Source organism: Plectropomus leopardus, chromosome 9 (assembly GCF_026936395.1).
Source record: "Plectropomus leopardus strain MGB_pleo_1.0 chromosome 9, ASM2693639v1, whole genome shotgun sequence".
NCBI lineage: Eukaryota > Metazoa > Chordata > Actinopteri > Perciformes > Serranidae > Plectropomus > Plectropomus leopardus.
The window spans coordinates 11,396,776-11,410,755 of NC_142184.1; the positions used below are offsets into that span (position 1 = coordinate 11,396,776).

The 13,980-nt window shown below is 37.3% G+C and overlaps 1 protein-coding gene across 5 annotated transcripts in view; it reads right to left on the bottom strand.

Moving 5' to 3' along the window:
• Positions 1-13,980, bottom strand: part of dlgap4a (discs, large (Drosophila) homolog-associated protein 4a) — a 105,645-nt gene that overhangs the window by 12,806 nt on the left and 78,859 nt on the right. For 2 of the 5 annotated variants that reach the window (XM_088081970.1, XM_088081971.1), the window contains 3 exons: positions 13,584-13,661; positions 12,471-12,618; positions 9,766-10,006 (listed from right to left, as the gene is read on the bottom strand). In XM_088081970.1, coding sequence (XP_087938096.1) covers positions 9,766-10,006; positions 12,471-12,618; positions 13,584-13,661 — 467 coding nt within the window. The remainder of the gene's footprint in view (positions 1-9,765; positions 10,007-12,470; positions 12,619-13,583; positions 13,662-13,980) is intronic. The other 3 variants (XM_088081974.1, XM_088081973.1, XM_088081972.1) reach the window with 2 other exon arrangements.

A 13,980-nucleotide genomic window follows, 5' to 3' on the forward strand; every position in this document is an offset into this window, starting at 1 on the left:
CCAGCAGATGCTTCCTTTTTTAATGATTACAATATTTTCCTTTACACAACTGCCAAATTTTTATTTTTATGTTAACAGTAAACGGATGATACATGACTCACCCGATCGTGTAAATAGAATTGTGTTTTGGCAACCCATTTCTTTTTTTCCCTGTAGGTTACAACTCTTTTTTGTCGGTCTAAAGATGGATGGGCCTTTGTTTCATGTGTTATACATAAAACATATAGTCATCTAATTTTTGTCCAGGAAAAAAAAAATCCTGTTTTGTGGTCCTCAAATATTTATCTGTTTAATAACAAGAGGAGTGAGAACAGGAGCAGCAATTTTGAGGGCTGGCATTTTGTTTAACTTGCTTTTATCTAATTGATCAAAATGAATAAATGATAACTAAAAAATGGTTATCAGATGCCCAATTTACTTCAGTATTAAATACACATTTCATTAAACTTGCCTTTTGTATTATGTAAGATTTTAACGATTCCTTAATTACTGATCACATAGTTAACTGATTAAAGAAATTGCAGGATCCAGTTATTGAAGGAAACATACCAGCTGAGAAACTTAACGAATGAGAAAAGAATTCTCACTTTGCATCTTCCGGTTGATAAGTTATGTGGACAGCAGCTGTCTCTGAATCACTTATTTGAGGGGCCCAAATGCTTCCTCTGGCTTTGAAAACAATTAGGATCAATTACAACCCTGTCAACACGGCTATGATCATCACATGTGAACTGCATCACTTATGAAAGCCATGCAGTCTCTGACCCAGGATATGCTCCGGCTCCATCAGCAGGTCTGTCTGAGAGCTATCAGGTGACCACTAATGGGCTCTCCACAGCAGACTAAAATATGAGTGTTATGATTGACTTATTTCCAATGCTGTTGCCATTAGTACTTTGTATTAAAAAAAAATCAGGACTAATTTCTCTTCCATTTTGGGTGAAACGGTTCGGTGGTTCGGTTTGGGATTAAAGAAGTCTTGATTACTGCTGTGCTCATTCTTGAGTGGGTTTGACCTACAGTCGAGTCTGTTAATTAGGCTGCTGAGTGAACTTCTTTGCATGTGGAGACAGTGCAAGTCAACATTTCTACTGGAGCACAAAGCTAAATAAACAAAAAAAGCAAGCTACACACCCAGGCCTTTAAACAGCATTCTGTCTTATTGTGGATTAACTTTTAGGAAACTCTGGATATAAGCCAAGAATATAAAAAAAGAGGTGGCAGCAGAAGCTCTGTCCAAGATAAGCAGTATTATTATAAGATAATATGGCATGCTGACAGGCTGTAGGAGTTGTAGTCTGAGAGATTAGACGACATATGGCTCAGCATGACTGCTGACTAACAGATTAAGCACACAAGCAGAATATTGTATATTGAAATCTGATTTGAAAGCTGCCCTCTGCTAAACTTACTGCAAAAGTAACCATTCTTATTGCAGCTGGGAAAACTACAGATCTGCATTATGCATAGGACAAATGCATCACAAATATGCTGAGTACATAGAGGATTTTGCATCAGAGGAATGAAACCTATACGTCACTTAACGACTCTAGATCTTTTGATGTGCACCAAGATTGCATATTTTTCAATCAAATTTGGGTTATTTGGTAAATTATATTGATGAGTTGATGTCAACTGGCTCTCATCCCACTGCTGCTTATTATTAAGGTATTACACGATTAGTTTGTTGACCCATAGTTTTAAAAATCAGATTTGGAAACTGTGCCGTTTTCCACAATAGCTTCATGAATAAAAGAAACAGGCTTGAAGGTGTGAGCGGAGACGCAGCCAATCATCGAGCACAGTGGACAGACTTCATGACAGAGAGGGCTATCTGTTTAGACAGAAAGACAGGCAGGCTGCCATTTAGCAGATAATGCTGACATACTGATAGAGAAAAATAAACCACTAACACAACACACGCCGAGCAAGAGACTGACATATCAAAAACGAAAAATAGGATATCAAACCAAAAACAGACGATTTCGTTTAGACAATCTGTCCTCCTTTACATGCTGTTAGTAGTATTCCAAAAATAAATAAAATGGCTCATAAAAAGGAAAATAACATCTTGCCTTGAGAACAGCCATTTAAATTGAGGCAAAATCCCAATAATTTAGTCCACCCTTTACACTTCTGGAGACTTCGTTTATTCATTCTTTTCTGCTGTATAGTCTGATATCTCTAGTATATCCTTATCCTCCTGTGGTCCAGTCCTGAGTCTGACCTGCTGGACTGGGGCAGCAGTCTGGGTTACAGACTAATCAGCTGATGAAAAGACACGTGGCAAGTGTCTCCTAGGTCAAAGAGGGTGAGAAGTTGTGCGCCTTTTCACGATAGGGTACTGTACCTGAGCAACATTTACTTCATTTTGAGAGTATACTGCTCCAAAAAGATGAAAAAAATGCTCTTTAGCATAGCATTTTCCCCCAAAATGACATAATGATGGGTTAATATAGCACATAGCTCTTCATGAGCGTACAGTCTCCCCTTGAAGGCCATTGGAGAGCCTGCACCAGCCTGAATTCAGCTTTTGCAAACCACAGAGTAGGGCTGGGTATAATGGTTGAAACCATAGTCAGTGGGAATGATTTTATCAGTTTCAGTGTGCATATGAGGCAATCTCTCTTAAAAAACTGTCATCAGAGTTAACTGTATCATAAAGCTGTATAGATGAAAAAAACTAGAGCAGCCACTTACTTTTAATTGGATGTTTGTTCCATAAAATATAAGAAAAAGGTGAAAAACACCCATCACAATTTCCTATGTCCAAAGATAATGGCATCAAATTGTTTGTTTTGTCCAGCCAACACTTAAAAAAACATAAGATATCAAGTTTACTGTCATGCAAGGCAAAGCACCACATCTTCACAACTGAGAAGCTGGAACAAGAGAGTATTTGGCATATTTGCTAAAAAATGCCAAATAGTTTGACAAATTTTCATTTATACTGTACCATTGAAACGCGTAACTCTAATACACAGAGTGTTTATCAATATGTAATATACAACAACATGATATTAAACCAAAGAGTGTCGTCACAATACCTTGAAAAATATCAATATTCAATACAATTTTTGATGCCACAGACATAAATAAAAATTTAGGTAATAATAATTTTTTTTTCTTACAAGATAAATATAACAAGGCTGTAATATCTCAACAACTTTGCTTTTCTTGGCTAGTAGCAGAGAACAGCTGGATAACTGTAAACAAACAGTACGACAGAGTGTGAAAGCGTTTCTGGTGCCTGCGAATTGATACTGCGGAAATTAGTATTAAAATGGTTTCAAATATTAAGAAATTATATGTATCAATAAACAGATTTTTTTGACGACACCAATACTGAACATATTCTTTTGAGTGGCTGCCAAAACCACTGCAGGTGCAAAACTTCTATCCTAGTCAGTGCATGTCAATAGTGCAGGAAATGGACAGGACTGGACTCCCTTGTCTAACCATGTTAACTAATAGCTCCACACACACACATCATCAGGACGTCTGTCTGCTGTTGATCTCACTGTGAAACTACAGTTGCTTTGCCCATTCAGTCGAGCGATTACCTCATCAATGAGACTGCGAGGAAGAGCGTGTAATACTCTGGAGGATGACTCACAGTCTATCCATGGTAAGACACAGACATACCAAGACTTGTGTAATATGGTGCACCATACAATGAACACGCCTTGTTGCCACAATGAAACTTTAAAGCCAGTGTTGGTGATGTACCCAAAAGCCTTTTTGGAGAATTTCAAACTTTGAAAGACGAAAGAAATGTAGTGATGTTGTGAATAACAAAATACCCAACGACATAAGCTGATTTCTCCTAACTGAACAGAAACAATAGTCAGTGAGTGCAGAAACTGGACAAAGGTAATGTTATTGTGAGTGATGCTACACTCCTTTGGTGTGCACATCCTTTTCTTGTCAAGTGGTCCTCATAAAAGCCCTGTGAAGTGTCCTAACTGCAAAGCACTACACAGGGCAGGAAGCTGATAAATTATTGATTGTGTCCTCAGGTCTTAACACATGGTAGCTAGCTACTGCATAAAAATGGCACATGAAACTGTGGACCAAAAATAGCAACTGCAGTTGAGGTAAAGTCATTTCAGAAGGTAGGTCTCTGGAAACTGATCTAAGCACACTACATCTCTGAAAATTATACGGTAAACACAATTGGGGTCAACTTAATTTTATCTTCCAATGGCGTGCAATGCAGTGTTAAACAGTGGTGTAATGTAACAAAGAAATAGCGCTTTGTTACAGTAATTAAGTATTTTTTTACAGAGTGTCTGTACTTGAATATTAATATTTCTGTCAACTTTCACTTTTACACCTCTACATTTCCTAAATAAAATGAGTGGTTTTATTCCACTACATTTCCCCTAAGTTTCTCACAATAAAATAGGGATGAATGGAGGAAGCAATGGACAGACAAATTAAGAAATGGGAAGGAAAAACTGCATTTTGTCCTCTAAATCCTTTAAGTTGTAAAAGGATGTCTTGTTTTTCTTCAACAGTAAGCACCATTGTTGAAGTGATGTAGCTGCATGTTGTGAAAAGATAAACCTCATAATTCTCAAAATTCTGACTGCTTGCTTTTTTTTTTTTACTAACAGCACTTAGTTAGACTTTAATAATACTTAAATACATTTATTATCATACAATTACGTTTGATGCATAAGTGTAACAAATATCAGATAGTTCACAACTTTACTCAGTATTCTCATAGGCGACTTTAACTTCGACCAGAGTCATTTTCTGGTGAGAAATCTGTAATCTGTAAAAAGTATGGCTCTCAGGTACTTCATTCACCACTGATAATCAACCTCCAAAACGGTACTTTGACCTGGTCACAAGGAAAGCATACAATAACACAAATGAAAATCTCCAGTAGAAAGATCTGTCAGTTTTGCAGATGGACTAATGAGTTAAACCAAAGGTGATTCATTGCTTCCTCCACGCCTCTGAGCTCAGATCAGTCACATGTTAAGTCTGGCGTAAGAGAGAAGTATCGTTTAACTGTGCTTGATAGTATTTACCAGCTAATGTTAATCCATGTAAGTAAAACGAGTATTAGTCTGGGTTACAGCAATGTAACTTATCAAAATGTATTATAGGCTTCCGTTTAAATGAATGATCCGTGTATGTTCGGACTTAAACATCTCTAGTATTAAACTATTTGGTACCTTAGGATCAATTTTATTACATGCTGTACTACCAAATGTTAATTATCTGCTGTAACACACTTGGTTTTAGCCCATTTAGCCGGGTACTGAGGTGTCCATACTCGGCTGTTAACGCCTCAGCTACTGTTAGCTTGTGCTACTAGCCAGTTAACGCTCATTACGGTGGTATTTCACACAGGGCATTTAACGTTAGCCGGAGGCATTATATAGCAGAGATGAAAGAGAGGCAACAAAGAGGGGCTGCTACCGGTATCTTTTTGTCTCCTTACCACCACTCTAACAACCACATTACTGTCTATCTGCCTCGCCTGCTTGCTAACGACTCGTATTAAGGGTTTCATCCCCTTTCTTCATCCACGTTAGCTAGCTAACCTCCCATACCATTAGCTCACGTTAGCTTGCCGTTGCTAGCATATCGACAACAACTGACAGTCTGATCGTTAACGCCCAGTCAGAGAAAAAGCGACAAAACCTTACTGTATGGCGGCCGACTCGTAAAATCCTTATTTTCTGGTCATTCATGAAATGCAGACAAGATGCAGACGGGCTACGGTGTCCTGCTGTAACACAACGACGCTGTGAAGAAAAGATTTGTAGTACACGCCCTTGACGACGAGGATTGGAGTCCACGTTTTCTCATGAACCGCTCTCCGCGTGCGATTGGTCAGTTTTGGTCCTCGATGGAATCGAACGCGAACGTGATTGGTTCAAACCGCCGTACAACGTTGTTTGTGAATGTCTTAGCGATAGGTGCGTTTCATTTTGGTCCCTGGCGCCGCGGGAAAGAACTCTATAGTCTTGACATAAAGCTCATGCATATTCGATCCATTGTGACCGCCCGTCTGCTAAACAATGGAGCTCTATTTAAACGGAGGCGTTTCACATTTCACCACTGTTTTTTTTTTTTAAGGCGAGCATCGCGATAAAGCAGCTTTTGTAACAATCAGGGCAAAAAAAAATTACCTTTGAATTATACAAAATCAGAAAACATTATGTTTTATAAATAGGCTAAGCCAATATGATGTAGGCTCATCAAATTGGTTGGTTTTTTATTCAAAAACATGGGAGGAAGTTATAAGTAACGAGTTTAAGCAAATTTCCTGAAATTTAGCAAAAAAAACCCCAAACAAAACAAAAAACTTGCTAATAATATTATTACTACTACTAATACTATGATTATTATGATGATGGTTATTATTATTATAGTTTGCTACATATTTTTCCATGTATTATTATTATTATTATTATTTAATATTGACTTTACTCCAAAACTAATTTTCAGGTCATTTTTTTGTCATTTTTTCCTAATACCTTGCAATTTGTGGGACATCTCTCAACAATCTCAGTTGTTCATTGCCTTTTGAAAATAAGTCATCAATTTTCTCAGGTCTCAAAGGTTTAAATGCATGTGAAAGGCATTTGGACACAGCACAAGAAAACTGATGTTGTTCCATTTTTCAAAGTGTTAAGATTAGGCCTACCATATATATATATATATATATATATATATATATATATATATATATATATATATATATATATATATATATATATATACTGCCTCCTCATAAGTGATTGTTTGTTATTTATAAGGGGGCTTGTGCAAAAGGGGGGAGGCATGTCAGATAATTTTTTAAATACTGGGGAGGGTTTTTTTTTCTTTTTAAATGGTCATATTTTGTATTTATTTTAAATATCCACTGAACCTGAAATCCTGGTGGTGAGTTTAAATGGGTTGTTTTATTTAAAAATCGTTCAAATTAAATAATTTGTATCATAGTAATAACTTTAAAAACAGAAATTATTATTTCTTGTCATTTGTACACATCATGCATGCCTCTGCTTAAACATCACTCAGTTATACATGTCTCATTTTACATTTTGCCAAAAACAAATCATTTGCACCAACCACATCCTGTAAAAATACTGAATTCGGTGCTGCTGTATGCATGACATTTTTTTTTTTTTTAAACTATGTAGCGAATGAAGGGTCATGCATTTTCCTCAGTCAATCAGGTAGGCACAGGGATAAATATTTGTAGCTTCAGGGATGATCAAGATAAAAAAAAAAAGAAAGTTACGCCCATCCTCTGACAAATAAAGTACAGACCCTAACCCTGTAACATTCACATCAACTGTACAAGTAAATAACATATTTTATAGTTTAAATACAAAAAATGCCACAGAGGAGTATATTTATTATATTTTGTACTATTTTGACAGCATTTATCATGATGAGCAATTTATTGATTTTTCAGATTAGTTACCATAGTCCTTAAATGTGTGTAAAAATGCAGAAAATGAAATTCAAATTGCATTTTTTCTCTGGGAAAGGACGCCCATATCTCAAATTCTAAAGTGTCCCTCCCAATATTATGCCTTTGAATGTCAAATATAAATCTAAGCACGCTGTATATACTTTACATGCTGTCATATCCACCCCCCTAATGCATATAAAGCACCCTGTCACATCAATCATTTATATTTATTCCAGCACTCTCTGCACTCTGGACCATTGCACTGTTATCCTGTCATTTATGACTGTCACTGTATTGTTGTTTTTCATACAGATAGATATTTTGTATATGCATTTAAATCTGTGCATTGTAGTCAAATGTTTATGTTTACCTGGTTCAGCTTCGTTATCCTTGTTTGTAGCTGTATGTCTATGATAACAGTAAATGTGCATACTGTGAGTCATAAGTCCAATATAATTATAGGCTTTTAATTTATGAACTGTTAATGCATTTAGAGATTTGAATCAATAATGCATAACACTGATATGGATAATATTGCAATTTGTCATTTGGGTACCCCAGATAGAATTTTTGTGTCCACATTATTGAACTGTATGATAATTTTGGTCGTCTTTAATATGCCTACGATGATAAACATTGTAAATTTTTCTGCACAAAACGGTTAAACATCAGGAAAAAACTATCACTCACATTACTTTATGGATCTAATCCTGCCATATTCTTTCTTTCTTTATTTTTCTTAGATAAATCTTTCAGTCTTAGGATATTTTATTCAGTGATATGAGGCACAATTACACCTGTCAGGGAAAAAACACTGACTTTTTTTCATATAAAATGCTCTATTTACTTCATGCACTCACTAAATCCACAGTAGGTATGTCTAAGTCTAAATTATTGTTGCTTCACTTCAACACACATACAATCAATATTTTTCTCAAGATAACTTGAGGTACCTACACCCTGCTTTGAGTGATCACTCTTGACTGTAGGCTAAAATATTGTGTTAAGTCTCTTACATTTCGTTCAAACCCAAAAACAGTAAAAATATGATTTATTTCATGTTGAGGCATTTGTGTGACTGATCACATTATTCTTTTCAACAGCAGCGTTTTCTCTAATCTACAATTTCAGGACGCTCGATGGAGACACTGTACAGCTTACCATTTGAAAAGGACAGATTGTTGGAAATTCAATCAAGCTTTCAGAAGTAGAAGTCTGTCATCAGAGTTAAATATATTTGTCAGAAATCAAACAGAAAACTGAAAAATGATACACAAATGTTGGGGCAGCTGAATTAAACTGTACTTCTACAACTCTGACTGTTCACAATTGCTATGGTTACATGCAAAATGTCTCGCTTTCTTGTTACACTCGTTTACTAATCCATTCAAAACAGTTGTGTTGCTGCTCAGCTCTGCGTCTCTGTTGCTGTATAAATATTTTGTCATGGACACTCACTGGTAACGTCAGAGCCGGAGCAACATGTAACCAAAAGTCCTTATTCAGACTTATATGTAGGTATTCTCTTTAAAAAATCACTTAAACTATTTTCTGCCATTTCTACATATTTTCTATTCCTGAGCTTTCTTTCAGCCCAGTGTTGATCCACAACAAAGCAAACTATTTAAGTGAGACATAACTTTGCTTTTCTACGATGAAACAAGCGATAACTGATGCTTGTGGGTAATAATTCTGCCTAAAGTGAAGTATGCTATCCTGTATAGACTGGTGTGTTAGTAAGTGCGATTTAAGAGAAAATGTGTTTCAAACGCTGGTTTGTATATTTGGTGGATTTCAGCAAAGTCCATGAATTGTCCTGCATCCTTAAACAGACATTTTTCAGTTTCCCACTAAATGTTCACGTCGCTATTATGAAGCGCAGTAAACAGACGTGTGGTTGGTATTTAATGTAAACTATTTCCTCCTTTTAGACTAACTTTTTCAAGGTGTACTCTGCAGGATTGTTGGTTAGTGTCTGTAAACACACTCGCCGGTGAAAGTGACAGTAAAAGCCAACCCATGATTACCTCTCATTTGGCGTTTTGCCTCACTATGTTTGCGTTTTTTTCAGCGGCGTCTCTTGGATGCCGGTTGCTTATAGTCTGGCACCTGGTCACCACCTTTTATGAATCTGTGACCTTACCTAAGCACTGTGGAGCTACATGTCTATAAACAGAGGCAGAGGGCAGAGTTTGCAGAAAAACACACCACCACACACTTCTCAAAAGTGATGACTGAGGGGGACTACTTTTGTATACCTTTAAAATTAAAGACTATCTCTAGCTGTTCTGTCCCATCTTGTCCTCCCTGGTACTTACTGGTGTTGGAGCTGTAGCCTGTGGTGGTGGGTGGCGGTGAGTCCGAGTCCACAGACGCTGTATCTTCATCCTGGGAGCAGCCCGCCTGGATGGCCCGCAGGTAGCTGTGGCTGCGTGACCGGAAGCACGTGGGCGCAGGCAGATCCAGAGCCTCCACTGCCTGCGATTCCCCCTCACAGTACGGTACTGAGTGCCCACAGCCCTGCCCGTATACCTGAAAGAACGTGTGCAGACTCACACGCTGAGGGCAGAGGGCAGACTGAGAAGCATGCATTTAACAGGTATGTACCCAGTGGTGGAAGACGTGCCGATACAACGATGCAAAAACATTCAACTACAAGTGTAATCAGCACTGAAGTTCAGATAAAGTAACAGTAAAATAGCCCATGTGACTGACGAGTCATTATTTAGGACATTAATGTTGATATTGGTGCAAAACTTGTGCAGTGTTGGGAAGGTTACTTTTGAAATGCAACAGGTTACAGATTACTAGTTACCCTGTTAAAAATGTAATAAGTAATGTAAGTACTTTGATTACTTTAAGTATTCTAAATTATTACATTTGATCATTTTTTAATTATGTTTAAAGCAAATGTTTTAAAGTGGGCAATACAACTGAGGCTCCTTCCAGCAATGCACATTGATTTAATTGGCAGAGGAGACGTGGAACAAAATCAAACAGGAGGACCAATCAAAAACAACGCTCAACATTTGAGCGCATACTGCCAAATGAATGCAGTCTGGACATAGAGACGGCTGCGTGCAAGCCATCCCACCCTTGGTGATATTCAAATTTGGCTTTGCTGACCTGCCTTGATTGCAATTATGCCAGAAGAAGACACCCTTGCAAGGCATAAAGATGCAAAGCAACAGAATGAATGCTAGATTTTACATATGCGGTTTTTCACCAAAAAAGAATCTATTTAAATATAAATCCTTTGGAATCAGGAGCCTTTTGATTATGACATTTAATTTAATTACATTTTTTTTTCAGCAACTGTAACGGACTACAATAATTTATCAGTTACTAATATTTATTGAATTTAATTACGTAACAAGTAACATGTAAGTAGTTACTTCACAACACTGTGTACAACAATGTGTAAGTAGAATTTTTCTGTTGTCGGTGATTAAAGTGAAGCCTGGGAATTGGGCCCCTGCAAAGGGTATCAGAATATTGAAATTATGGATAATTTAACCTGTTTGGGACTTAAACAGTTATATAAGCAAAATCATCCAGGGGGTTTGGAGGTTAAATGTCTCTTTTGTTTGAATTGCAAACATCTGAAACTTGACAAGGGGCTCCAACAACAACTCTGCTTTCTTGTAAGCGGTAACAAGTAAAAGAGGTTTGGAACAATTTTAACAAATCTTTGTTTTCAACATGTATTGTTCATCTTTAACTATGCATTGTATTTTATAAGCTTTATATATGTTTGTAATTTCCTTTTCGTATTCTGAAAAGTAATAAGTTACTTTTGCTGTCAGATAAATGTAGTGGAGTGTGAAGTTTAACTTAAGTACGTTTGAGGTACTGATATTTAACTTTAATAAATGTACTTAGTCATCTTCCACCACTGTCTATACCTGTGAATCTAGAATCAGGTCACTACAAGTTAAACTTATTTTGAAAAATCTGGTAGGCTTTACAAATGGTGTGATGTTTTTTGCGTTTCAGTGCTAAATGGTTTAAAAAATAATAATAATATGTATATATATATATATATATATATATATAAACTCATTCAAGCATGACTATTTTTTTCTTGGTGCAGGGAAAGCATAAAACATTTTTTGCAGCACTTTATGAGTTACTCAAAATAGCTTCAGTATTTCTCTGCTGCATGAATGTGTCATTGTATCATGGGAATAAGTGATGACATCCAGCACAATCTGAAATGTTTGATCAAGTGACATGAAAAGAAGTAGAAACAGTCAGTAGAAGCATTTTTATGTTTGGCATCTCAGTAACAAACATGACCGTGTCGTGGGCGGAACATAAACATGAATAACAACCCTCAAAATCAACTCACTCAAAATATAGTTTAGTTTCCTCGTGTTCTTTTACTCCAATTGACTTCACTACCATGTTGAAAGAAACTGAATTTCTGAGTCATTACGGGATTAATGTAGAAGCTGCCATGCACAAGTACAGACTGGTACTGTTGCTTCTCTAGAGAAGGATGTTTGCATTAGTCTGCTGTGTGATTCTGCAGCCCACTCCAATCCTGCTGATGAAGATACATAACAAGTTCCCTCAGGTTTACGCTGAGACATATGTCCCACTTTGACATTCTGCAAACACTCTCAAGCATCACTTCTTTTACGCCAGCTCATTCCCAGCTGGTTTATTGATAGACTGTCTCAGCAGACAGAGTTACATACGCTAAAATATTCTCTCATGGTACATTCATTAGAGTTGTGCCAATGTGTTTTTTGCTCCTTCCCTGGTGATTTTTACTTTTTCTTTTAACGTGTCACTGAAGTCCATCCAAAATGATCTCATTAGCTGTTTCAAAAAATATGAAATTCCATATGGTGTAAGTAATTATATATTATCTTGAAAAAATACATTAAATATTGCTGCCATGGAAATGCGAGTTGATCTCTGATGAGTTTATCAGACACATATAAGGGAATAGTCTCTGCCAGCGAAGTAATAACAATGTGACAAGCTCAATGTGAGGATAAGATACGAGACGTACCTGAGTGGCCGAGCCTCTGCCCAGTGTGGCAGAGCATTGGCTGAAATCAGTGTTCCTGTAGCGTGGAGGGGCCTCCAACGGGCTCACCAGGCAGTCCAAGTTATCGAGGCTCCGATTAGTCGACAGCTCTTTCAGGGACGGCAGGGAGCTGTGGAGGTAAACGTGATAATCAGCCTCTCAGAAGTCACAGAGTGGAATAAGTGAGGGCTGTGTTTAATTTATGGTATCCAGGAGAAACTTTAAATTTAAATCACACTCGGAAAAGTTCCCCTGGGTATTTTAAAATTAAATACAACTGAGATGTGCGGATAGTGATATGTGCTCGGGTTTAAATTGCAGCGCAGAGGAAACAATGATTTATGAGTTAAACTGATAAATGTGAAATTGACTCTCTGATTGATCTAAGACAGTGGTTCCCATCCTTTTCTTTAAGACATACTCCTGCACATAGAGCTGAGGGATACGGAGAAAATCAAATATTACAATATTTTTGACCATATAGCTCACGGCATATGTGGAATACACAATGAGATCTTTGATCACCAGTAATGTGGATATAATGTCTAAGTGGGTAAAGGAAAATAAGAGAACTTCTGGAACAGTCTGGTATGTTCAGAAAATTACATCACTTTATTATAATGCAGCCTTTAAAACTAGGAAAAGACAAAACTTACATTATTACGATATTTAAAATCTAAGTAGATACCTCATCTCATATTGCAATATCGATATATAATATCAATATTAATATACCACTGTGTTCAAGTTGTAGCTTGTTGGGAATCACTGATCAAGGACATTTTTTTGAGAAGTTTCCTCTGTTCTGGCTCGGCCCTTTCGGCACCTGGTGTTAGTGAAAATGTGTGTGCTTAAGCAGCAGGGTGTGGTTGAGTGATTTCCATGGAAAATTTGCATGTTATGAAATCAGGCATCAGGCAACAGTAAAGTACGAACACACCACTCAGGGTACCTGCAAGGTAAGAGGAGATGGAACAAAGGGCAGAGAGGAAACATACTTGGAAAGGTTAGCCAAGAAAAAGGTGGTGGGTAGTGGTGGTAGGGCAAGTGAGGGTGGGTGGAGGGCCACACTACCTGCCTATGAATGACACTGACCTCAGATGCTGCATAGAGCATGCACTCTGTAGTGGAGACCACAGATAATCCTCCCGCATGAGAGCGTAGCAACGAGGCCTGTCCGTGTGGATGTAGGAGTAAAACACATGGCAAAAATTCATCCTCTGATGATTTTGTACCAAAAAAGATTATCATTTCCTGTCCCTTATCATTAATCTTCATGTCTAACCTCCATGAATAGCTTCTATGGGCTTGTTTTGACTCTGTGCTGCTCGAGACAATTATTTGTGACAAGATGCTGCCACCTGCTGACTACCTTTAAGGACATGAGAGAAATGTCTCTCCCCACAATTTCACATCAAATACCTCTTAAGTGCTTATTTCAGTTTATATGAATGTAAAGTAAAAGAGCACAAACAACAACTATGGCAAAACA